Source organism: Dama dama, chromosome 28 (assembly GCF_033118175.1).
Source record: "Dama dama isolate Ldn47 chromosome 28, ASM3311817v1, whole genome shotgun sequence".
Lineage (NCBI taxonomy): Eukaryota > Metazoa > Chordata > Mammalia > Artiodactyla > Cervidae > Dama > Dama dama.
This window is the reverse complement of record NC_083708.1, coordinates 33,447,822-33,475,726: the sequence shown is the minus strand read 5'-3', so window position 1 is coordinate 33,475,726 and position 27,905 is coordinate 33,447,822. Positions and strand designations below refer to the sequence as shown.

Below are 27,905 nucleotides of genomic sequence, written 5' to 3'. Positions count from 1 at the left end.
CTGGTCTACCTCTGTCTGAGTGTCTGTTTCTTTCCCCTCAGGCTAGGGAAGTTTTCAATCATTATATCTTTGCATAAACTTCTCTTTCTTCTTCCCTCTTCTTCTTACCCCTATAATGTGTATACTGGTCTTAATGGTGTCCCAAAAGTCCCTTCCCTTGGAGCTCAAGGAGATTCAACCAGTCCATCTTAAAGGAAGTCAGTCCTGAATATTCATTGAAAGGACTGATGTTGAACATGAAACTCCAGTACTTTGGCCACCTGATGCGAAGAACTGACTCCTTTGAAAAGACCCTGATGCTGGGAAAGATTGAAGGCAGGAGGAGAATGGGACAACAGAGGATGAGATGGTTGGATGGCATCACTGACTCAATGGATATGAGTCTGAGTAAACTCCGGGAGTTGGTGATGGACAGGGAGGCCTGGCGTGGTGCAGTCCATGGGGTCGCAGAGTCGGACGAGACTGAAGTGAACTGATAAGTCCCTTATTCTGTCTTCACTGGGGATTTTTTTGTTGTTGTTGTTCTTTTTCCTTTTTTCTCCTCTGACTGGATGAATTCCACTATCCTCTCTTTAAGTTCACTGATCCTTTTTTCCACTTGGTGTAGTCTGCAGTTGAATCCTTTTGAATTTAGTTCAGTGCTATGACACTACAATGCTTCGTGCTTTTTAATATTTTCTATATCTGTGGAAGTGCTCTCTTTTATTCATGCATTGCTCTCCTAACTTTGAGCATGTTTATGACTGTTGTTTTGACTCTATCAGGTAATCACTCATCTCCATTTTGTTAAGATTGATTTCTAGAGATTTAGATTGATTTCTAGAGATTTATCTTATTCTTTTGTTTGGAACATATTTGATTTCTAGATATTTATCTTGTTCGTTTGGAACATATTCTCATATTTGTTCTTTTTACATTGAATCAAATCCCAAGTGTATCCTTTCATTTCAGTATTTATTTCTGGCTTATGTTTAATTTTAAACATATGAAATATTTACATGGTTCACAATTTACCATGTTAGGATCATATTACAAATAATGCCACGATAAATAACCTCATGCATATATGGTTTTCTGTTTGTGATATTACTGGCTCAAAATACAAAATCCATATAAAATTTGGTGCCAAACTCTGCCCCGTAGGATTTATACTATTCTGCATCCCTGACAGCTTTTTAAGAGTGTTTCTGTTTCTCCACAGCTTTTACTGGAGTATTTATCATACTTGATTTTTTTTCACTGATAAGATTAGTTGTTGCAGATTTAATTTAAATTTCTTTTTTATAATAAGTGGAGGTGAACATTTTGAATGGGAGATGTTTGCCTCTTTTTTGTTGTTGTTAACTGTCTTGTTTGTCACTTGCTCATTTTTCCAATGAGGTTTTTTTTTTTCTTACGTTTTAGGAGCCTTTGATATTATTAGGGTAAGTCTAACTGTATTTAAGATCCATGATTAAAATATTCTTCCCAGTTTACTTGTGTTTATTTGTGGTCTTGTTTTTCCTATGCAAAAAGGTTTTTGGGTTATTTTTGTTTCATTTCATTTATATGTGGCCAAAATTGTCACTCTTTTCTTCTGTTGCTCCTTGTTTTTGAATCTTAGTTGGAAAGGCTTTCCCTTCTGGTCACAAAGGAATTCATCTATGTTTTGCTTTAAGATTTATATTTCTTATTTTACATTTAGATGCCTAATTGATTTAGAATTTATTTTCTTATGTTCTGTAAGGTTTGAATTCAGTTTTCTTTTTTCTTCAAATGACTGTCTAGTTGTTCCAGTGTAACCTGTTAAAAGGTACTTCATTTCACTGTTGATTTTTGATCACATATCTTTATCATACACCAAGTTTGCATATGTTTTTGCATCTGTTTCTGAATTTTCTGTTTTGTTCCATTGGTATGTATGTCTATTCTTATGTTAGTACCACTGTTCTGAGTAGTGAAGTTTTGTAGTGTGTTTTCTTCTCTGGCAGAGCTAGTCACCCTCCACCATTGTTATTCTCATTTACTTCCCTGGCTCTTCTTGCATGTTTAATTTTTTCTTAAAATGAAATTGTCTACTTCTAGGCATTTTTTCTCACATAATCACTGGATGCTTGCATAGTCATTGACTAAAGTGATGACATCTATGAATTGTTCAACTGAAACATTTAGAAACGTTTTACATATATAAATATAAAGCATGCTAAACATATAAAATACCAAGCTACTTTTTAAATGGCCAAAAGTCATTTTATTAAGCTTTTCTGAACAATACAGGAAACTCTTGTGTTATTCTCTCCTACCACCTTTTCAAGTTTCAGAAATTTCTCCATTATAACTGATTCTTTCATAATTTATTATTAGAATTTGATAGATAAGCCTGTTTTAAACTCTAGTCCTTTGAGCTCTGCAATTCTTACAGAACAGAGGTCTTATTATCAAATTTGAATCATCTTACTTACAGTGTTTCTCCTACTTACCTTTTTAGGCTAGGCAATAGCCCAAAGAACACTTGGCTAGTAAAAATGGATTGCAATTATGAATGCTGTTTGGTTCCATTTATGTAGATTATACTTGGATAGCATAAATTGAGTATTTGGATAAAAAGACTTTGTGTCAGTGAATTAAACATTGGGATAATGACAGGGCAGTGCCATTTTCCATTTAACAACACTCTTCTACGTTTTATTTATATTAACTTGTTATGTTTTGACATTCAGACTAATTCATTTTTTCTGTAAACCATATAGAATACTTAAGTAAAAAAGAATATCATTTTTAGTTTCTGCTTTTGCATAATTGACTCCTCAATATTCTTAAGTAGGGCCAGACTGACCTAAACTTTTGTTAGAATTTAATATTTGCAATATTAAATGTATAGCTTTAAAATGAAGTTAAGTGGTAGTGAATATAAGTGAATATAAATATGTGAATTTATAAGTGAATATAAAAATGAAGATTGTGGAAGAAAATGGTCTTTTTTAGTTCCGAGTTTAGTTTTGATATGTCATTTTCCCTGTAGATGTCTTTATATACAGTCAATTCTAGTTCCGTCCTTCTGCTTATCCTTCTAGCGGTTGTTCTCAAGTGGCTTCCCAGGTGGGTCAGCAGATAAAGAATCTGCCTGCCAGTGCAGGAGACACAGGAGATGCAGTTTCAATCCCGGGTCAGGAAGATCCCCTGGAGAAGGAAATGGCAACCCACTCCAGTATTCTTGCCTGGGAAACCCCATGGACAGAGGAGGCTGGCGGGAGGCAATATGTAGAGTAACAGAGTTGGACATGACTGAATGACTACGCATGCATGCAGGGTGGAAAGTAGAAGTTCAAAAAGGAAAATTCATTGTCTATTTCTGTGTCTCTAGTCTTGGCTAGCTTAAGAAGCTAAAGATTCTCAGCATGCAGGTTCAAGCCCAACAGCTCCTGGACCAGCTGTCTCTGGAACAGTACATTAGGAGCCCAAGGCTCACCAGAGGTCTGCAGGGAGAAGAATTGTTTCAGGAATGTTTTGTGGTTGGAGTCACATGTTCTTTGGGTGGACCTGAAGAACCACGTGAGCACACTGTCATTGCTCAGGTCTGCCCCTTTCCCACATCTTGTATCTTATTTCTCTCTTGAACGTGGTAGGGTTTTGGAACTCTGTGTTACATTTTAGCATAAGTGCCCTTCTGCCTAGTTAGCTCTTGGTAGGTTTGCTGACTAACACTTTCTTCTGGCTGGGTTCCTTTGCAAAGTTCGTGACTTTCTTTAAAAGCACAGTACTTCCCATCAAGAAGAAGTAAAAATTCTAGATTCAGATAGTCCTGGATTCTGTTCATGGCTCATCATTTAACTTAACTATGTGATCTTCAATGAATAATTTTCCTGTCCAAATACCACTTTTACAATCCATGAAATGGGGATATTACGTCTAATGTGCGTTTTGAAGATTAAATGAAATAAGTATATAAAGGGCGTGGCACATACTACCTGCTTAATTAACATGAAGTATAAGTTTCTCTTTCCTCCCAACTATAGTTAATTTTGCTTTATGATGCAAATACTGCCCCTTAGTCTCCTGACCAAACACTTGGGATATGGAATGCATGCCAGGCCAGAGTTGAGTTGAACATGTCCCTTAGGTAGCTCACTGCCTGCTCAGAGGCCCCCAGATCAAGTTTCTCTATATTCCAGGCTAACTTGGCTCTTGTTGGCAGTTCACAATTCACAATTCTCAGGGTCCCACTCTGCTTCACAGACACGGCCAGGTTAGAAATCCACTTCCTTTGGCTAAATGTTGTAGGAATTACTTACAAAATGTAACATATTACTGACATTTAACATTTATGGCTAGTTTTTATGTTTAACTTAGCGGAAAAAAAGATGAATCACAACGGCCATTAGTCATATTTTTAAAAGCCTTGGTAACACAGGACTCTCCTAACTTACAGGAGTTTGTTTCCAAGCATACAGAGGCATTTGGTTGAAAAATGGAATGACTGTCTATCTGGTGACTGTCTTTAGGACACTTTTAGAGTGAATGAATTGGTTTACGTTTAAAAATAGAACTGGCCTTATATTAGCGTGTTTTGTTGGTATATCCAGGTACATGCTGTAGGCAAAGGTGTGGCTTATGTGCAGTAGACATAGCTTCAGTGAAGCTGGCAAATGTGAAGTTGGTGCTGCTCTGCTCTGTAAAGTTATATTTGGGAATTTCCGAAGAGTTTATCGCTGTATTCTACGTTCAAATTCTTAATTCCTTTAAAGCTTACTTCATTTTCTCTTAAATTTATGTTTACATAAACATCTACTGTCTAAAATAAACCAGATTTTTAAATGAGTCATCTACTTTATGAATTTACTATATAAATATTTTATAGATTACAAAACTATATGTTATCTCAAAATGAAAAAAAAGGATTATTTGGAGTTCTGCTTTTTGGAAGGTTTAATAAACAGTGGAACCTCATTCAGACATACTTGTAAAAACACATAAATTTACCTATGCCATGAATCAATCAAATTATGACCTTCAAAATGTAGTTACATATGAAAAGCCTGGTATAAAATTGTCAAGCTGTAAAAAGTGCTCAAAAACAGGACTAATAATCAAAATATTATAAATGGAGTTACATTAGCCCATTGTTTCTAGTATTTTTAAAAATAAACTGTTGATGCATTTAAATAAATATCAGTGATTTCTTGACAGCTCTTAGATTTTTAAATACAGAACCTCTATTACTCCAAATATTCACTTTAACAGTATTTGTCAATGAAATAGTATAAAAATTTAAACAATATTATACATAGAGTATTCTGCAAACATTATAATGCCTAAGGTTAATCTTAGATATGTAAGTATTAATCTTTTCACAGATAATAATTTTCTACAGACTATGTTTCAGACTATGTTTCTAAGACTATATGAAAAAGTTTTTAATATAATTATTTGAGCATTTAAAACTAAAATCTATGCAAATAAAAATAGATGTCAGCATTGTTACTATGTTAACTATTTTGTTATTTCATCAAGTCAGCTGTCAAACTTTTAAGTAATAGGCTCCTTAGATTACCTATTTTTGTACTCTTTACATAGTAGTTCAAAAGTGTTTATGATAATAGAAGCAGTCTGTCTCCATAAAATTATCATAAAAATTCTGATTAATGAAGCTACTAATTTTGGAAAGGTTACTATGTCTCTTCCTTTTACAGTCATAACTTGATTTATGGTAACAGCACATCATGATAAATCCTATGCCTTTCCCTATCAATACAGTGCTTTCCAACCTGAGCAATTCATAGTTTCTATGTTCACATCATTCTTTTTCACATAAATTCACCTTTGGAAATATTCTAGGCAGTAGATTTTAAAAATTTTGGACTCAGAGTTCTTTTACACTCTTAAAAATTAATGACACTGAACATCAAAGAGCTTTGTTTATGTGGGCTATGCCTATTAAAATTTACCATACTAGAAACTAAATCTAAGAAGTTTTTAAAAATATTTATTCATTCATTTGAAAAAAAGAAGTCCATTTCATATTAACATAGGTAACATTTTCAGGAAAAAAATAGCTAGGTTTTTGGAGACAAAATATTTAGTGTGAAAGAGGTCATCATTGGTTTACGCTGTTGCAAATCTTAAATATCTGCTTCTGTATTCACTTGGTTGCAATGTAGTATTTAGGTTGAAACACATGAAGAAAATCCAGCTTCATACAGACATGTGACTAAAAAGGGAGGGGTTTTGAGGAGTCTTTTCAGATAATTATGGATAGCTTCTTTGATACCATACTAGAACTTGACATGTGGTAGTTTTATATAAGTTTTATGTGGAATCTGGATTTTAAAAGTTAGTTTCAATGTGGATTCTGAAATTATATTAGTTAATAAGCTCCTTATATATTTTAACTGGTAAAAAGTCCATTGGTATGTTTTGCACTTAAAATGAATCTTTTTATCTTTGCATGGTTTTGTAATGTCATGCCTGTTTATTTGAATGTTTATTCTCTGAGTTATTCCCATCTCTGAAATGTTGACACATTTATGTATGCATGCTAAGCTGCTTCAGTCGTGTCCAACACTGTGACCCTATGAACCATATCCTGCCAGGCTCCTCTGTCCATGAAATTCTCCAGCAAGAATACTGGAGTGGGTTGCCATTTCTTTCTCCAGGAGATCTTCCCAACCCAAGGATTGAACCTGCGTCTTTTACATCTCCTGCACATTTGTTATCACTGACCTCATCAGAAAAGTCTTTTAAAGTATTGTTAAACTTTTAAGTTCATGGTAACAAGTTTTCCAAAATTCTTTTTTTTTTTTTTTTGATTGAAAGCTCAAATTTTGTCACTGTCAACAAAACCTTTTCCTTGAACTGGAAGGCTTCCTTGTTTCAAGGGAACTTCCACTTAAATACCCAAGTCTAAAAAACTGAAATTTGTCAGTTAATCATTGTCTCATGTAAAAATGATGTTTTTCATAAAAAAACAAGGAGCTGGTTCCGCTCTCAACTCAATGCGCAGTTTCTTCTCCTCATTACAGCTATTTACTTTGCTACCCACAGTGCTTTATACATACTTTCCATTTCATCACTCAGGATATTAGAAAGATATGTACTAAAAAGTTTGATATTTTATAAAATCAATCATTTTTACCACTTTATTAAGGATATTCTCAAATAAAACTGGGTTTATTAAAGATATTCTTAAGTGTAATTGTTCTTCTTTAAAACTTAGAGTGCATGGCAGTGTGCAGAATCTTACAAGGATTTCTAGAGCAGTTCAGTGCCCCTACCTGGATTCTTGCTGAGATGCCAACATTTTTAACCCACTACTGCTTCTGCACCATCAGTGTGAATATCAATATATAACATCTTTATAGTATTATGTGAATAATTTTTATTCATGAATCCCCTGAAAGAGTCTCAAGAGACCCCAGGGGTTCATGGGCCTTAATTTAAGAACAGTTCTCTAAACAGGTCAAAGACCTGTTCTCTAAACAGGTCAAAGTACAGCTTATAAAAAGAGGAATACAGTAAAAATTTTCCTAACTAACCTCTTAACTTCTTTAATTTTCTTAACTAACCACCTCTTAACTGAATTGCCAATGAAATTAACCTCCATCCCTTGTGTAACTGGCAGCAGCGCTCAGAGATTGCTGAATGTCAAGGCTGCTGGGCCACCTTCTACTGTGTCTATTCATTTCTGGTGCCACCAGTAGGACATTATGTGCTTAGGAAGTATCAGTTATATTTGTCCTCAAATCAGTTTATGCCACTTTCACTAATACATTGTTGTTGTTCAGTCGTTCAGTCATTTCTGACTCTTTGTAACCCCACGCATGGACTGCAGCACGCCTGGCTACCCTGTCCTTCACCATCTCCACGAGCTTGCTGAAACTCATGTCTATTGGTGATGCCATCCAACCATCTCATCCTCTGTCGTCCCCTTCTCCTGCCTTCAGTCTTTCCCAGCATCAGGTTATTTTCTAATGAGTCAGCTCTTCCCATCAGGTGGCCAACGTATTGGAGCTTCAGCATCAGTGCTTCCAGTGAATATTCAGGACTGATTTCCTTTAGAATGGACCGGTTTGATCTCCTTGCTGTCCAAGGGACTCTCAAGAGTCTTCTTCAGCATCACAGTTTAAAGCATCAATTCTTTGACATTCAGCTTTCTTTATGGTCCAACTCTCATGTCCATACCTGACTACTGGAAAAACCATAGCTTTAACTAGACAGACCTTTGTTGGCAAAGTAATGACTCTGCTTTATAATATGCTCTCTAGGTTGGTCATAGCTTTTCCTCCAAGGAGCAAGTGTCTTTTAATTTCATGGCTTTAGTTACCATCTGCAGTGATTTTGGAGCCCAAGAAAATAAAGTCTGTTACTGTTTCCATTGTTTCGCCATCTATTTGTCATGATGGGACTGGATGCCATGATCTTAGTTTTTTGAATGTTGAATTTTAAGCCAACTTTTTCACTCTCCTCTTTAACCTTCACCAACAAGCTCTTTAATTCCTTTTCACTCTTTGCCATACTTGGCTGTCCGGTGGCTCAGACAGTAAAGCGTCTGTCTACGATGTGGGAAACCCGGTTCGATCCCTGGGTTGGGGAGATCCCCTGAGAAGGAAATGGCAACCTAGTCCAGTACTCTTGCCTGGAAAATCCCATGGACAGAGGATTCTGGTAGGCTATAGTCCATGGGGTTGCAAAGAGTCAGACACGACGGAGTGACTTCACTTTCCTTTTTCCTTTCTCTGCCATAAGGATGGTGTCATCTGCATATGGCTTATTGATATTTCTCCCAGCAATCTTGATTCCGGCTTGTGCTTCCTCCAGCCTGACATTTCACCTGATATATAACTTAAATAAGCAGGGTGACAATATACAGCATTGATGTACTCCTTTCCGAATTTGGAACCAGTCCGTTGTTCCATGTCCAGTTCTAACTGTTGCTTCTTGACCTGCATTCAGGTTTCGCAGGAGGCAGTTAAGGTGGTCTGGTATAAGAATTTTCCACTGTTTGTTGTGATCCACACGGTCAAAGGCTTTAGCCTAGTCAATGAAGCAGAAGTAGATGTTTTTCTGGCGTTCTCTTGCTTTTCCTATGATCCAGTGGGATGTTGAGAATTTGATCTCTGGTTCCTTTGCCTTTTCTAAATGCAGCTTGAACATCTGGAAGTTCTTGGTTCACATACTGTTGAAGCCTAGCTTGAAGAATTTTGAGCATTACTTTGCTAGTGTGTGAAATGAGTGAATTGTGTGGTAGTTTGAGCATTCTTCAGCATTGCCTTTCTTTGGCATTGGAATAAAAACTGACCCTTCCAGTCCTGTGGCCACTGCTGAGTTTTCCAAATTTGCTGGCATATTGAGTGCAGCACTTTTAACAGCATCGTCTTTTAGGATTTGAAATACCTCAACTGGAATTCTGTCACCTTCACTAGCATTGTTTGTAGTGATGCTTCCTAAGGCCCACTCGACTTCGCATTCTAGGATGTCTGGCTCTAGGTGACTGATCACACCATTGTGGTTATCTGGGTCATGAAGATCTTTTTTGTACAGTTCTGTGTATCCTTGCCACCTCTTATTAATATCTTCTGCTGCTGTTAGGTCCATACCGCTTCTGTCCTTTATTCTGCCCATCGTTGCATGAAATGTTCCACTGGTATCACTAATTTTCTTGAAAAGATCTCTAGTCTTTCCCATTCTATTGTTTTCCTCTATTTCTTTGCACTGATCACTGAGGAAGGTTTTGTATTCTCTCCTTGCTATTCTTTGGAACTCTGCATTCAGATGGGTCTATCTTTCCTAATACATATAATCACTAATACATTTAATTGCACAGTTTTAATAATCTACAAATAGAATAAGTGTAAGTTTTAAAAAAAGAATGTTTCTAAATGCTTAAATGCTTTGGAATGACTTACTATAAAAAACTTCCAGCATAATTTAATGTGGATAAGATTAGTAAAAGTTTAGAGAAAAACTCAAAATTCTGGAAGGGTTCTATATTCCTTCACAAATATCTTTAATTTCTTCCTATATTAGAGAAACCAAGGCTGAAAATTGTGCTGTTATGTGTTCTTTGCAGGGAAAAATAATGACACCGATCCATAGACCCACATTCAAAGAGAAGGCTTTCGGCTCCCCTTGAAAAGATTGGTGGATATGTACATATACATATTTTAAAGTGAGATAAAATTCATAAATTAATATCTATCTTTTTTTATGATTCACCTCTTAATGTGATTCTTTAGTATAAACCTACTAACTGATGGTTAGGATGACACTGAGTAAGATAGATCCTTTATTGCCATTCATGAGCTAGAAGCAAATTTCCGTTGGTTTCCATGATAGTGAAATATACTCTCATCCGTAATTACTCTCTATATCTGCATAAGAATTAGTAAAGAATTTAAGTAATCTCTTAGAAATGTAGCTATCACAGGTCAGATTTCTTAATGATATAGTGATATATCTGATGGTACCAGGAACTTTTTTAAAAGATTTTTTTATTACATAATTTAAAGTTTTTTTTATGAAGCATTGACTTACAATGAGGAACTTTAAAAAAAAATTCAAAGGTTTTGTTGGATTGGAAACTGCTTAGAATAAGCAACTGTATGTGGGAGCTTGGAAATTGTTTTTTTACCCATAAAAGTAAGTTCACTGGTCAGTTCAGTGGTGTATCAGACAGGTCAGCCTGCAGGAGGTGGTCGCGGCTCATTGATGTCAGCTTTATCACAGCTGTGTGCATGTGCTGCCATTTATAGATGAGATGGTGCAGAGACACAGGGCTGGGGGAAAAATGCCTTGGAGTCTCTGTCTGGCTCCGCGGCCACCATGAATCAGTGAGGACTGTTTCTGACTCCCTGGCAGTGAGCTTGCAGTGTGAGTTGTTTTCTTTCCTAGAAACAGGGAATTAATTCACCCTCCTCACAGTGTGTTTACAACCACTACACAGACTGGCAAGCTGACTGGCAGGGTGGCTTAGTCCGTGGCCAACTGGGTAAGAAGCTCATCAACTTTAGTCATTTTAGCACCAGGCTGTATCATTAGCACAGCTAACCAAACACTGAGATTATTGTTAAATACCAAGTGATTCTTCCAAACTGCTGATTTCTTAATCATCACATATTCACTGTCAACAGTGTGGCCTGCAGGCTTGTTCCTTCATTTTTTTCTTTCTTCCCCAAAAGATTTATTGAAAGTCTCCTGTGTGCCAGTCACTGTTACGGGATTGAGGATCCAACAGTAACTACAGCAGAGGAGAAAAGATAACCCTGCCTTTTAGAACTTCAATTCTGGTAGAGGATATATACACATAAACCTGGGCTTTCCCTGGTGGCTCAGACAATAGGGAATCTGCCTGTAACGCGGGAGACCTGGGTTCAATCCCTGGGTTGAGAAGATCCCCTAACAAAGAAAATGGCAACCCACTCCAGTATTCTTGCTGAAGAATTCCATGGACAGAGGAGCCTGGCAGTCTACAGTCCATGAGGGTCACAAAGAGTTGGACTTGACTGAGCACACACATGTCTAGTGTATGTTACTTGCTCAGTCGTGTCCAGCTCCTTGTGACCCCATGGACCATAGCCTGCCAGGCTCCTCTGTCTATAGAATTTTCCAGGCAAGAGTACTGGAGTGGGTTGCCATTTCCTTCTCCAAGAGATTGTCCCAATCCAGGGATCAAACCTACGTCTCTGGCTTCTCCTGCGTTGACAGGTGCGTTCTTTACCACTGCTCCGCCCGAGAAGCCCACACATAGACACAGACATACTTAAATGCCAGGAGGACAGAGAAATGAAGAAGGTGAATGAAATGCTGTGGGTTGAGGAGTAACACTGAACTTCTGACAGAAGTTCTGAACTTCTGGGCAGAGAAGGCCTCACTGAGACTATCAAGTCTTTAGTATTGGATTGGCTGAAAGATTTGTCTGGAGTTTTCCATTATGGAAATGGAAATGATCCTATTGGTCAACCCAATATAAACTCCTGAAGGAGAAACACAGTCTAGAAGAAGTAGTTTCTCAGAACTTAAGTTTTCTTAATCTGTGTCTGTGGGGTTTGTATGAGAGAAATATTACATCTAAATTTTCACTGTACCTGAAATTTTAGCATCTCTTCTAAGTCATGTATCTAGATAACCAACTATAGTAATCTGAGGAGAACCTGTGTCTTTGTCACAGATATTTTCATATCACATACACTTATTGTATACATCTCAAAATATTATGTATATTCATCACTACTTACAAATTACCCTAGTTACTATCCTAGCCATTAAATCTTGAATTTTAATATCATAATAAAGAAGCACATATATCACAGTTTTAAAAAATATCTGTACTGATAATTGTGTTTCAAAATAATACATTTCCCGGTACCCCTATGTATTATGTGTTATGAGTTTTAAAACACATTGAGAAAGAGGCTGAGGCGTCACTAGTTTGCCAAAAAGAGGCTCTGGCATAGAAATGTTAAGCTTTTGTTTAATCCCTAATTGAGAGCTGTCTTCCACCTCCCAAAAGTACAGTACACCCTTCATTTGTTTCCCTCTTTGAGAGATTACTCAAATACATCCTGAACAGATAGGGAGGGTTTTCTGGATAATTCCATAGAACTGTGATTGCGAAAGATCCTTTTTAGCTTCCTGTTTCCTGCAGGCCACACACTATTAACGTATTAGGTTGGCCAAAAAAGCTCGTTCGGGTTTTTTTTTTGCCAACCCAATATTGCAGAATTACATAGCAAGTCAAGCAGACATGTAGCTTCCTAGAAAAGGACAGTTTAGTACTTCACGGATTAGCTTTTAGACTTCCTTAAAAAAGTACTTGAAGATCCTTGAAATCAGTGCAGTTCACTCTGAGAAAAAATGAGATGCAGAAATCTGAGTTGGAATCGGCTCGCTTTACTCACTTACACCAGCTTTTTAGCCACTCTCCTCATCATGAATGTTGACCAAGTGCCTCTGCCTAGATTGAGAGGACCTAGACTATATACCACGGCACCTTCACCTGGATCAGCCTATGGGAAATAAGATGGGATATTTATACGCTTTTAGCATGTTTTAGCTAAACTGTTTAGCATGACAGTCGTAGAACAGAGCCAAGAACCCTACTGCAGGTAGAAAGGGGAGGGCCAGCACTAGTTAATGCGTTAGTCCAGAGAATTTTGCTCTGTCACTGCATATTACGTACTTTCAATCCCTCGAGAATATAAATATACTCTTCTATCTCTCATCAACAGTATAAAAAAAAAAACTTAAAAATGAGCATTTTAATGTTACCAGAAGCTGGAAAGAGAAAATGTTAAGTCTGTAATTTTCACATTAGACAATCTTTTATGCTTGTGTCTTATGTGGAAGGAAATCTATTTTTTATGTCATTAAACCTGGACTGCACCTTCACTTGTGTCCTTTGTTGTTGTTCTGAGAAGTAGATACTTGAAAAGTGTTATGAGAGCTCTGAGCCATGTGGCCCTCATTTGCATGGTCTCTTTTCTTTTATAGGTTGGTGAAAGATGCTCCTTGGGATGAAGTCCCACTTGCTCACTCCCTGGTTGGTTTTGCCACTGCCTATGACTTCTTGTACAACTACCTGAGCAAGACACAGCAGGAGAAGTTTCTTGAAGTGATTGCCAATGCCTCGGGGTATATGTATGAGACTTCGTACAGGAGAGGATGGGGATTTCAATACCTGCACAATCATCAGCCCACCAACTGCATGGCCTTGCTCACAGGAAGCCTGGTTCTGATGAATCAAGGTGTGTACAGCTGAGGAATGCCTTGAGCTGACATCAGTTGCAGTTCCCACAATGTGAACCAAACATTTCTATAACTAGTCTAAGTACACGTTCATGCATCGCTCCTAACTAAGCCCAAGCCATGACAATACCTCTGGCACCTCTTGGAGAGTTGAGAGACCTCTCCTTCCTCATTTCTGCTTGTTACATTAGCCTGCTTGTTATTTTAGTATGCTCTTTTATTGTCCTAAGTCATATCCTTACACACAGGATCAGTGGTGAATATTCCTTTTTCCAATTTTTGACAGTGAAGGCAATCAGCCTGGATAGAGTTTATAAAAGCTGAACAGGTGGTTCATTATTTGAACTGAATATTCCTCACACAGAGGTTGTGTTTCAATATATTGCTACTTTTTTCCCCTCTAAAGACTTTAAAAGAATCTATCTAAGGACTACCTGGTGGTCCAGTGGTTCAGACTTTGCCTTCCAATGCAGGGCATCCTGGTTCAATCCCTAGTTGAGGAGGTAAGATCCCACACATCTCCTGGCCAAAAACCAAATATAAAACAGAAGCAGTATTGTAACAGGTTCAATAAAGACTTTAAAAATGGTCCACATCAAAAAAAATCTTTAAAAATAAAATCAGTTAATCTAGATCATTCAGGTCAAGTTTACAGTTGACTTTTATGGACCATTTAGCTGCTTTGCCTTATTGTATTGTATAATAGCTAATATCACATTTTCTTTTTTTATAATTAAATTTATTTATTTTTAATTGAAGAATAATTGCTTTATAGTAATTGTGTTGGTTTCTGCCATCACATTTTCTTTATTCTTGTAATTCTGACTTAATTACAACTCCTGTTAAGAGATATCTTTAAATAACTAAATAAGGTTGTGTTTAAGAAAAATGACCCTTGGTTCACAGTGAATTATTAGAATATTAAATATTCTGGGAAAATAACTGGGAAATCCAAAAGAGTTTAACTCAAAAAATAAAAAAAAATTTCCAGAGGAATCGGGTGGAGAGGGAGGTGGGAGGGGGGACCGGGATGGGGAATACGTGTAACTCTATGGCTGATTAATGTCAATGTATGACAAAACCCACTGAAATGTTGTGAAGTAATTAGCCTCCAACTAATTAAAAAAAAAAGAAAGAAAGAAAGAAAAAAAATTTAAAAAAAAGAACACATTACAAACTTCAAAAAAAATAAAAAAATAAAAATTTTTAAATAAAAGAGTTTAACTCTTGATTATTTTCCCTATAAGACTTAGTAAGCATTTTGTAGATTATCCAGCATCAGATTTTACCCAAGCCTAAGTTTCTCCCTTGTCATATCAACCATCACTTTTAATTAGGTCTTAGAGGAAAGGAAATTAAAATTAATTGAGCATATGGCATGTGCTAATCCTTGCCCATATTTTATTTCTCACATCAACTATATAAGGTAGCTGGGTTTTGGATCCAATTCTAGCCAAATTCAAATTTCATTGTCTTTCCACTATATTTTGTTGCCTTTCTGAAAATAAAAATTCAACTTATAGTAACTTAAGGAAAGCTTGATTAAGAGTGTAAATTTTTGCCACTCTCTCGCATACAAACCAAATTTTAAAAGTCAAAAAGTAAACCACATGAACACCTACCATCAGACCATTTATAAATCCTCAGGCCTGTGGAAAGATAGCATCATGAATTGGTGGAAAGAACCCTAGAGTGAGCTGGATGATAGCCCAGGGCCTTGGATTTTAGTCTAGTACAGTTTAATTCCCTTAGATAAATTTTTAGTTCTTTACCAGCAGGAATAGAACTTATTTCTTCATTCTCCACAATAGATAAAATTGTTCCAGATAATAAACAGGCACCTAACATACTGGCTCGAATTGGATTACAATTTGTATTTGGCCTTGGCAAGAGTTTTCACATGGATTTGTTTTCTGAGCAAAGTCATAAGGTTTGCTCTGGGATGCAGTCTTCCAGGGCTTTTCCACAAGCAGCGCCCACAGTGATGAGAAGAGGAAACAGAAAAAGGAGTGGAAGCCCTGGTCCTTCACCTCTCTGTTAAGTCATCAGGCTTACAGCCCTGGCTTTCTCAGCTGCCTCACTCTCACTCTAGGAGCTGCCTTGGCCACACTGCACTGATCATTCCATGTGCTCGGAGCAGCCTTGTAGATCCTGACTGCGGTAGCTTTGTCAGGCGTGGCTCCCACTGAATTCACGTGACATCTCAGCGGCGGGAGAATTAGGATTTTGTGGCTCCCTTGGTAAGGGATCCACCTGCAGTGCAGGAGACCTGGGTTCAATCCCTGGGTGGAGATCTGGAGAAGGGAGTGGCTACCCGCTCCACTGTTCTTGCCTTGGGAATTCCACAGATAGAAGAGTCTGGTGGGCTATAGTCCATGGGGTAACAAAGAGTCGGACACAACTGAAATGAACTAACACCTTCACTTTCTGTTCTGCTAACCCAGTCTGAGGCTTGGTACAGAGGGCCCACAGGATCACATGTATTCAGTTTACAAATCAACTGGAAAGAAGACAGAAATGAAATGTTTAAATGATTACACCATACTTGCAATAAGACCAGGGAATGAGATAAAGAGTATCATGAAGTTATGATTAAGTATCAAATGAGTGTATTAAGTTTGCATTCAGGAGAACAATTTCTTTAGATGAGTTTGAGATGGTTCATAGAACTTTGAAGGGTAGATAGGATATGGATAAGTGAAAATAAGGAGAAATCCAGGCAAGATATATGGGTGATAGGAAAAACACAGGGCAGAACATTAGTAATAACAATATTTGTACCTTGTATGGATAGATTTGAAGTTTACAAAAGTAGCCATTACCTCATCTCTCCTGGATAGAGTTTTTTAGAAGGGAAAAATAAGGAAAATCAGGTAATGAAATATATGAGGAGCAGTGAAATAGCAGTCCTGATTTTAAACATCAGTTCCATTGGTGTCTGGCTGGAGATGGAAGATACAGATGAGGAAAAGATGAAGATGATTGGGATTTAAACCCTAATAATTGGAAAATGGAAATTAAAACCTATCTGGAAGGCTGGTAGGTCAGGTGTGGAGCTGGCTGGGAGAAGGGGCCAGTGCCCAGCAGAGCCTGAGAATGGTGCTGCCCCCATGAGATGAGATCTGGGACTTACTTAGGCTGGGACCTTGGCTTTAGGCTGGGACACATCTGCTGGTACCTGGGCCTGCTGGTACCATGCCCAGCACATCTAGTAGGCCAAGGTAGAGGGTTCAGCATGGATGACCATGCACATGTCTATGGGGAAGAAATAACAAAAGTCTACTCACATTAGGAGACTGGGAGCTTAATTTGATCCTTAGGGGTTGTGTATTTTAAATACAAGCAAACAAAACAAACTTTAAAGATGTAAGTTCAGATCAAAGCTCTATTCACTTTTAGTCATGTGCCAGAGGACAAGTCAACCTTTCTGTAATTTTGGAAAAATCGTGCATAATTGAGTTGTTAAAAGGATTAAGTAAGGTTATGTTTGGTGCTATGTAACTTCCAAATGCTACAAAATGTGAGGAATTGTTATTGTTGCCTAAATGCTGGTTTCACAAAAATGATAGAAAAATAGCATTTCTGAGTCAAAAGGATTTTATAAAATATTTTAGACCTTTAATTCTCAGTTGGGGAAAATGAAAACGGTGGCAGGTGAAGAAGTACTTGAACAAAATCATGTAGCTCATTTTTGGCAGACTTGGGACTCCCAGTTGATCTTTGTCACCTTTAGATCCCCACTCCAATGGTCTCTCCACTCCACTGTGCTGCCTTGTCTGATGCTGTGACATCTAAAATCACATAAAAGACAAGATACTGTCTTCTAAGAACAGGATAAGTGGGAGACTGTTCATTTAGTATTTATAGTATTTGCAGCTTATTACAGATTTTGTAAAATAATGGTAACAGTTGTTGTGAAGTGGAAAACTTCAAAAATATTGTCAGTTGGTGTATTTTAGACAAATTGAATGAAAGTCTCAATATACAGATCTTTTCTTGCAGGCATGAAGTATGTCAATTTGTAACCTCAGATGTGGTGTGATTTTAATTTATTAAAGATTATTAAATTACTGATACTTATTTAAAGGTTTACCTTTAATTAATAAATGACCTGGATTAGCAAGATGCTGTTTATAACGTTGATAAGTGAGAGTTTTACAAAGCGCAATTGCAGTATAAAGTAGTCAGATAACTAAGGGTTTAATTTGGCCACATTTTTGTTTCTGCTTTCTTACATCCTTAGTCATTGTTTTCATGTGTTTGCATCCTTTAGGGTACCTTCAGGAAGCTTACTTATGGACCAAACAAGTTCTGACCATCATGGAGAAGTCTCTGGTCTTGCTCCGAGAGGTGACAGATGGCTCCCTCTATGAAGGAGTTGCATATGGCAGCTACACCACTAGATCACTCTTCCAGTATATGTTTCTTGTTCAAAGGCACTTTGACATCAACCACTTTGGCCACCCATGGCTTAAACAACACTTTGCATTTATGTATAGAACCATTCTGCCAGGTACAGTGAAGACTTAGAAGTGAAAAAAAAACATTAAACTATTATCATTTTTTCTGATTATGAAGATGGGCTAGATTAAGAAATGTGGGATTTGAGCCATATTGAGGTTAAAGGGATTATTTTTTTTTAATTGAAGAATTTAAGAGTTGTATATAGCCAAGAATATTCTGGACATTAGTGTGAGGATTTGTGATTTAAATATTATAAAACGTAGAGTATAACAGATCAAATATAATTTGTAGTCCCACAGTACTTTTATTTTTGTGTGTATACAAACTTGGGTACATATACAAATTCTTCTTCATGAATCTGAAAATATAAATATTTATGGTTACAGGTTATTTTCCTCTATGTGTAAATCCTAATTAATCCTATTTATGTATTTTTTTTTAGTTTTAAATTTTTTTCTTCTAAACTATACAGACATGATTCAAAAGAGGGATTACACTTGGAGGTTTAGTATTCTCTTTAAATATTTTTGGGTTTGATCCCTGGGTCAGGAAGATCCCCTGGAGAAAAGAATAGCTATCCACTCCAGTATTCTTGCCTGGAGAATTCCATGGACAGAGGAGCCTGGTGGGCAATAGTCCATATTGAAATAAATGGTATAAAATATAGAAAGCTAACCAAAAAATGAATTTCTATGAAACTTCTGAATTCTTGTTGTTATGTAGTAAGCTTTTAAGTAAGCATTTTAAGAGAACTGGCTTTTAAGAGAGAAGCCTTTTATTCTCACTAAATTCATTTCTAGGACAGACTATAACTCTGCGTACTTCTAAACAGGAGTAAATTTTCATCAGGATGGATTTTTCCCCAGTGAAATGCAATTTTTAGTTGAGTGATTCTAGACCTACAGCAAACAATCCAGGTTTTAAATCTTTATGCTCTGGATATATACACATGGATTGGATAGAACCTCTATTATTGCATTAGTTATCAAAAAAATACTACAGAGCCCCCAGAAGAACCATGTTATGATTTGGTTTAGACTCACATTCAGAACTCTATTGTTTTATTGCTTATCCTTGGACATTCAAGAGAGGCCTCTTGTTTCTATGTTTATCTTGGTAAACACAGGCCATCTAAAGCAAGTGCTTTTAAGAAGCCTCAAAGCTTTGTAATTTGATCTGAAATCTAATAATCCGCCACACTGGGGCTTTGACTTGCTGTGAACTGTGTATATGGCTACTTCCTAAGGTGGAAAAGACAATATAATCACCTTTAAGTGGAGAATCCATGTGTTTGTTTTGGTTAGTGAAAGGACCTTTATTGAACGTTGATGTGCCAGGCACTATCATAGGCAAGGGATTCAAAGAGTGATAAGACATACCATCTGCTTTTAAGATAATCACAGATTAGCAGGAGATTCAGAAAGTCACAATTTATACTAAGATTTACTTGGACAAACATTTACTAAATTGGCAGGAGCAAAAACATTAGCTGTAAATTATATAAATACGACCATGCAGGCATTTTTAGAAGGGATTCTGTGTTAAGTCAATCTGTTCTCAACAACGGTTTTTTTCCTCTACACTATCTATTCCAGTAACAATCATTCCTGTCTGAAGCAGAGTTTTCTCCCATTATTCTTTTTCAAGGATGCATGGAGTATATCTGTTCTTACCTGCTTCTGTTTTTCTGACCTATTCCAGTATGATCTTTGCATTTTTTTCTCTTTTCTTCAACTTCTGATAGTACATGTGGGCAGGATCTTCTCTGGGAATGGTTTTGTTTTCTTCCTACAGATACTCAGTTTCTCCCCTAAACCTTCTAATTTCTACTGTTGTTCATTCGCTAAGTCATGTCTGACTCTTTGCGACTCCATGGACTGCAGCAAGCCAGGACTCCCTGTCCTTCATTATCTCCTGGAGTTTGCTCAGGTTCATGTCCATTGAGTCGGTGATGCCATCCAACCTTGTCATCCTCTGCCACCATCTTCTCCTCCTGCCCTCAATCTTTCCCAGCATCCTGGTCTTTTCCAATGAGTCAGCTCTTGGCATCAGGTGGCCAAAGTATTGGAGTTTCAGCTTCAACAGCAGTCCTTCCAGTGAATATTCAGGGTTGATTTCCTTTAGGATTATCAGCTGGTTTGATCTCCTTGCAGTCCAAGAGACTCTCAAGAGTCTTCTCTACTTCTACTGTATTGAATGCCAAACTGAAGCACTTTATGTTATTATCTTGGCCTGGGATGTGGGATGTGTTGGTGGAAAAGCTAGTGCCCATTCCAGGTTCAGGGACTCACCATGCACAAGAGATAGATAGCCCATGTATCCATGCAAGTATAATTGTATATGGCATGAACACTGGAAAATGAGGAAGCTGAGCAACACACGTAAGCATTCCATTACCAATGACACGTTGCCATGTAACAAACTTACCCACAAGCTTTGTGGAAGACCTTTGGAAGGATTCTGATTAATTGGGGTAGAGCAAAGGGATCATGGTTCTCTTTCTTATTTTTATCCTAGAAGACAATTGATTCCAATTTGTAACCAGGATTCAGAATCATTGTTTGGGGTTTTATGGAAGTATGTAGTTTTTAAATTTATCTTAGTTCTCTCAAACGTCTTTCCTCAGGGTTTCAAAGAACTGTGGCTATTGCAGACTCAAATTACAACTGGTTTTATGGTCCAGAAAGCCAATTAGTGTTCCTGGATAAATTTGTCATGCGTAACGGCAGTGGCAACTGGTTGGCTGACCAAATCAGAAGGAACCGCGTGGTGGAAGGTCCGGGGACGCCGTCCAAAGGGCAACGCTGGTGTACTCTTCACACGGAATTTCTCTGGTATGTTATATTGTGCTGGCTTGAAAGAGAAACTGTACCCAGGGGCACCCTGTGTTAAATTTTTTTGCTTTAAAAAAGAAAAACTCATCTCTCCATGCCATCTACGCACTCGCAGCTTCTGTTCAGTTCATATTGCAGTTTTGAGACTCTGTTAGAAACATTTCCTCCCATTTAAGATCTAATTACTGTTTGCTGTTTTTGCTTTTCTTGCGTTAGAAATATCCTTGGCTCACACTGTTTCATAGATATGCATGTTTTGAAATCATCTAAAGAGAAAACCCACAAAATTTAGACCTAGTTTTTCTGATAGTCACACCGAAGGAAAAAAAAGGTAGTAAAATGTTTTGTTTTGGTAAATGGAGCATTATAATCTTCTAATAGCAAAGCTGTTCCTAAATTTTCAAAACTATTTAAGAGTGTTTGACAGTATTTGACAGTTTTACTTTGATAATAAAAGAACCATGTAATTTTTTTTGCCTTAATCTTTTAAGCCTAGAAAGAGCAGCCAGGGTCTCCTTTTTTAAAGTACTGCCAAATACATTGTTGGCATCCAATAAATTAAAGTTAAAATAAAAGTTACAGAGAATTGGTTAATTATTAATCCCTGATGTCTTTTCAAGCTATTGAAATTTGCATTCAACTCCAAAGCTTGCATGGTTTGATTGCTTCTTTTCATTAAAAAAAAAAAAAATCAAACAAGAGGAAGAAAAATGTTAGTAGAGTTATAACTGTCTTAGTTTAACCATATTTTTAAAAACAGTCTTCACAGATGAACTACATATATTAATATGTAGACCTTCCTGACTCCATTTAGGGTTATGAAGTAATTACTTAATAGTGTCTTCACTTACCCATTTTATAAAGTTGCTTCTCGGAGTCAGATTCCAGTACTCTTGCCTGGAAAATCCCATGGACAGAGGAGCCTGGTAGGCTGCAGTCCATGGGGTCGCTAGGAGTCGGACATGACTGAGCGACTTCACTTTCCCTTTTCACTTTCATGCATTGGAGAAGGAAACGGCAACCCACTCCAGTGTTCTTGCCTGGAGAATCCCAGGGATGGGGGAGCCTGGTGGGCTGCCGTCTATGGGGTCGCACAGGGTCAGACACGACTGAAGCGACTTAGCAGCAGCAGTAGCAGCAGGAGTCAGATTAATGGTAAGTCTAACTTGGTTCAGAATGTGCCTTTGTGGGAATATGAAAACTGACTGAGGGATTTCCCTGGTGGTCTTAGTGATCGGGGAACTAAGATCCCGCATGTCGTGTGGCCAAGAAAAAAAAAGAGAGAGAAATAAATGGTAAATACCTGAAAAAATGACCAAAGCCTGAGAGAAGGATGACCAGTTTGCTTATATCTGGATTTGTTAAATTGCGATAATTGAGCCAACCCTCTACTCAAAGTAGAGATTTTTGATGTCCTGGAACAAACTCCAGAACAATAGACAGAACAGCCCAAACCAAGTATCAATAAGCCGAACTCTACCACAGCTGACCGATTCACTTTTGAGACCTGTCTAAGAGCTAGCACAGGTCTGCCTTTAGTCCCTTGAGCAGCAGATCATATATGAACCTGTCAAGGCTGTTGTCTGAAGTCACCAAAAGCAAAAAGTCATCTTCATTATTATTTTTACAGCCGTTCTGAATCAAGATCTGTGTTCTTAATCATGGGTTAATTAAGTAATGTTAATTATTGTCTTTGATAATAAACCTGTATCATAAATTAAGGTAAGAAATTTATTATTAAAAAAGCATGTAGATTAAAACAAAACAAAACCTTTGGATTTTTGTCTGGGCTGAACAATGGGAGGAACAATCATAAATCCCCCCCACTATTAGATTGTTTTCTGAATTTCATGCATTTATATTCTTAGGTATTGCATTGGCAGTAAATTTTATCTAATATGTGAGATTCGACTGTATTTGAATTTATTTTTTTTAGAGGGGAGGAAAGTACCAAATTTGAATTTCAGTTGTTTGCAAAACAATACTTGCTTATCACTAAGTGATTGTGCTGTGCTATGCTTAGCCACTCAGTCATGTTCCATGCTGTGACTCCCTGGACTGCAACACGCCAGGCTCCTCTGTCAATGGGGACTCTCCAGGGAACAATACTGGAGTGGGTTGCCATGCCCTCCTCCATCCAGCAGGTCTTCCCAACCCAGGGATCAAACCCAGGTCTCCCACATTGCAGGCAGATTCTTTACCGACTGAGCCACCATGGAAGCCCAAGAATAGCGGAGTGGGTAGCCTATCCCTTCTCTGGGGGATCATCCCAACCCAGGATTCGAACTGGGGTCTCCTGCATTGCAGGCGAATTCTTTTACCAGCTGAGCTACCAGAGAAGCCCACTCAAGGATTGCTAGAGTCTAAATATTTTTTTAAAGATTTTTTTTTTTGATGTGGCCCATTTTTAAAGTGTTTATTGAATTTGTTACAGTATGGCTTCTGTTTTATGTTTTGCTTTCTTGTCCACGAGTCATATGGGATCTTTGCTCTCCAACCAGGGACTGAACCTGAACCCCCTGCATAGAAAGGTGAGGTCTTAACGACTGGACCACCAGGGAAGTCCCTAGAGTCTAAATCTTAGTGTGTGGTTTCCTTGAATAGGAACACCTCAACTAGAGGTTTGAGTGAGCTGCTTCATTCTGTGAGCCCCAGTCTCATTTGGGTGGCAGTTCTGAAATCGTTAGGTGAGGAAGGTCCACGTAGAGATGATCAGCAGCAGTCATTTCAGCCTCACACCCTTCACAGATGTCAAGGTATACTCGTCTCCCATTCACCAAGGACATTCCTCTTCTCCTGAAGACTGCATGGGTGTTTTCAGAAAAGTCCATGATGCAGTCACACCGCCAGGGCTCTGGGTGGCATTTGTGTGTTGTTTCCTCTAGCCACATTGCCACGTGGCATCACTGTTCTGATATGTCCTTTCACTTCTATCAGAAAATCATGTAGTTTTTAAAAATTAATTCTTTCAGGTACGATGCCAGCTTGAAATCTGTTCCCCCTCCAGATTTCGGCACCCCGACATTGCATTATTTTGAAGACTGGGGCGTTGTGACTTACGGAAGTGCGCTGCCTGCAGAAATCAATAGATCTTTCCTTTCCTTCAAGTCAGGAAAACTTGGGGGACGTGCAATATATGACATTGTCCACAGAAACAAATACAAAGACTGGATCAAAGGCTGGAGGAATTTTAACGCAGGGCATGAACATCCTGATCAAAACTCATTTACCTTCGCTCCCAACGGTGTGCCTTTCATTACTGAGGCTCTCTACGGACCAAAGTACACCTTCTTCAACAACGTTTTGATGTTTTCCCCAGCTGCCTCCAAGAGCTGCTTTTCTCCCTGGGAGGGCCAGGTCACAGAAGACTGCTCATCAAAATGGTCTAAATATAAGCATGACCCGGCAGCTAGCTGTCAGGGGAGAGTGGTTGCTGCAGCGGAGAAAAATGGGGTGGTTTTCATCCGAGGAGAGGGTGTGGGCGCTTACAACCCCCAGCTTCACCTGAGGAATGTTCAGAGAAATCTGATCCTCCTGCACCCGCAGCTTCTCCTCCTTGTGGATCAGATACACCTGGGAGAGGACAGCCCGTTGGAGAGGGCAGCAAGCTTCTTCCACAATGTGGATTTTCCTTTCGAGGAGACGGTGGTAGACGGGGTCCATGGGGCTCTCATCAGACAGCGAGATGGCCTCTATAAAATGTACTGGATGGATGATACTGGCTATAGTGAGAAAGGAACCTTTGCTTCAGTGACATATCCTCGCGGCTATCCCTACAACGGGACGAACTACGTGAATGTTACCACGCACCTCCGAAGTCCCGTCACCAGGGCAGCTTACCTCTTCATAGGGCCATCCGTCGATGTTCAGAGCTTCAGCATCCACGGAGATGCTCAGCAACTGGATGTGTTCGTGGCCACCAGCGAGCATGCCTACGCCACTTACCTGTGGACAGGAGAGACCTCAGGGCAGTCTGCCTTTGCGCAGGTCATTGCTGACCGGCAGAAAATCCTGTTTGACCGGAGTTCAGCCATCAGGAACAGCGTTGTCCCGGAGGTGAAGGACTACGCTGCTCTGGTGGAACAGAACCTGCAGCATTTTAAGCCCGTGTTCCAGCTGCTAGAGAAGCAGATCCTGTCCCGCGTCCGGAACACAGCCAGCTTTAGGAAGACTGCCGAGCGCCTGCTGAGATTTTCAGATAAGAGACAGACCGAGGAGGCCATTGACAGGATTTTTGCCATATCGCAGCAGCAGCAGCAGCAACAGAGCAAGTCCAAGAAGAACCGAAGGGGAGGCAAGCGCTATAAATTTGTGGATGCCGTCCCTGATATTTTTGCACAGATTGAAGTCAATGAAAGAAAGGTTCGACAGAAAGCTCAGATCTTAGCCCAGAAAGAACTGCCCGTAGATGAAGATGAAGAAATGAAAGACCTTTTAGATTTTGCAGACATAACATACGAGAAACACAGAAACGGCGATGTGATGAATGGCCGGTTTGGCCAGGCTCGGATGGTGACGACGACTCACAGCAGAGCCCCGGCGCTGTCCGCCTCGTACACCAGGCTGTTTCTGATCCTCAACATTGCTATTTTCTTTGTCATGTTGGCAATGCAACTGACTTATTTCCAGAGGGCCCAGAGTCTTCATGGCCAAAGATGTCTCTATGCAGTCCTTCTAATAGATAGCTGTATTTTATTATGGTTGTATTCTTCTTGTTCCCAATCACAGTGTTAGTATCGAAACTCTAAGTGGCTTGATTGTTTTGTGGTCACAAGTCTATGCAAAAAAAAAAGGAAAGAAAAATTCATTACCCTAGTTTATTACTGGATTTTTTTTTTTCAGATTCTTTTTAAAAAATTAAGGGGAAAGTACTTCCACACAAGAAATCAGGGACATGGAGAACTCAGTATGCATCGAGGCAAAGAATTAGGAATAAGGGTAGCTTGGTTGTCACACGGTGTTTCTGGAAATGTTTGGTTGGCTGATTTAGGAATCCATATAATACTACTCTTAAAAGAACAAAAAGTCTGGTTTTAAGTACTGTTTCTTCTTAAGAGAAAGAGACTTAGATAGAATTGGATTTTATTAATATTAATTTAATGCTATTAGCACTCTCCAGATACTATTTTATGGAAAGACTGAGGCACACAATTTTGAAAAATACAGAGTTTTTTAATGTTGTGATCATGTTGAAAATAAATGTCGGTAAGTCCTGGTTATGATGGTGTCAACTTCCTTGGAGAAAAATTCATGTGAATAACAGTGTCTGCATATTGGGTGACTGTTCAGATAACATGGTAAAATGATGGCAGAAGGTTGTTAAAAACTTGAGATATAGCTCCAGCAGAAAACATATATTAGTGAATGAACATTTCCTTGATGATGTTGGTTTCTGCATACACATAATTGACTGCTTTTACACATCCATTGGTTGTTCAATAAGTAAAACAATTACAGGTAACTTAATTTCGTATTTTCCTTCTATGGAAAACTGTTACAGATCCAATGACTAACTTCAAAATAAAATATTTTATATTTGACTATTGATTTGAATACCAAAGAAGATGGGGAAACTAAAATTTGAATGTAATTCTCATGTTTTTTTAATAGAAAACTTTCTTTAAGTTTATTTTGCTAAATAAACATTATAATTGTGATTTTTCTGCAGTGTCTTTCTTTTTTCCATTCCATTCAACATGTATTCAAAAGTTTTGAAATCTTTGAAGAAAACTGTTTATTTGAACTTGCATTAATTAAGCATAAGTTGGAATAAGCAAAATAAGTTGCTTATTTTCCTTTTTGTTGTTTAAACATATTTTAAACAGTTAAACAAAAGCCAAATTCTGATATTTAGGTAATATCAAACTTTAAAAATGATTTTTAACATTTTATTTAACGAATTAAATAAGAGCAAGGACTCCTCTCTGGTTGCCGCGTGTGGGCTTCTCCTCGTGTTGGCTTCTCTTGCTTCGGAGCAGACTCTAGGGCACTCAGGCGTCTGGAGCTGTGGGGCACCGGCTGAGTTGCCCCGAAGCATGTGGGATCCTCCCAGACTTGGGATCAAATCAGTGTCCCCTGCATTGCAAGGGGCATTCTTAACCAGTGGACCACCAGGGAAGCCCAGTACCAAACTTTTAAAACATAATATTTTCTAATTTTGAGTAAGTCCTCAGGAGGTAATAGCAGTACAGAATGCTGGATATGTATTCCACAGATTGATATTTCAGCAAAAGAAAATGATATCCTTAAAAGGAACTTGAGTGGGTTGTCTTACGTTTAGCATATTTGAGTCTTCTATATTTCTCCCTCGAAAACAGAGATTATGTTTGGCTCAAGTTTATAATAAGAATACATTGGCTGATACAAATCTAAGGTAATAATGACCACCTTTTCCTTGTACATGTCCTTTTGGTTCATGGAAATACTGATAAGTAACAAAACAAGAGCATGGAGAAACTACGAGCCCCTTTTCTCAGTTTTAATTTTGAATCTTCTTACACTAAAAAAAAAACCAAGTCTGACTTTTCACTGTGCTTCTTCCCTCATACTGGAAATCTAGAGAATGACTTCTGAGGAAGTATTTTTTGTTTTTTCTTTCATGGAAGAAATCTCTGGGGAGGATGTCATTACACACTGTTTGAAAGAATAATGTTTTCAAAAGAATAATGCTTCCGTTTGTCCTGCATGGATGCTGTTACGGGGTTTTGAACTTGCTTTATGTGACAGATTCTCCGTTTACTTAACCTCATTCGACATTCCTCTCTTCTACTCTTTCTCATTCAGAAAGGATGAATTGTCTGAAATGATCAAAAGCAAATTTTGAAAAAGAGGGTAAATTACTCTTTGAGGCTACCAAGCAAACCTGATCTCAGACCCAAAAACTCAGGC

General features: G+C 38.2%; 1 protein-coding gene across 2 annotated transcripts in view; it reads left to right on the top strand.

Moving 5' to 3' along the window:
* The window catches only part of DSE (dermatan sulfate epimerase), a 76,678-nt gene extending 50,004 nt beyond the window's left edge, over positions 1-26,674 (top strand). The window contains exons 3-6 of one of the 2 annotated variants that reach the window (XM_061131977.1): positions 13,465-13,718; positions 17,993-18,232; positions 20,810-21,017; positions 23,990-26,674. In XM_061131977.1, the coding sequence (XP_060987960.1) occupies positions 13,465-13,718; positions 17,993-18,232; positions 20,810-21,017; positions 23,990-25,751 (2,464 nt within the window). In that variant the 3' untranslated portion in view covers positions 25,752-26,674. Of the gene's footprint in view, positions 1-13,464; positions 13,719-17,992; positions 18,233-20,809; positions 21,018-23,989 lie in introns of those variants that run through there. The other variant, XM_061131978.1, reaches the window with a different exon arrangement.
* The last annotated feature ends 1,231 nt before the right edge of the window (positions 26,675-27,905 follow it).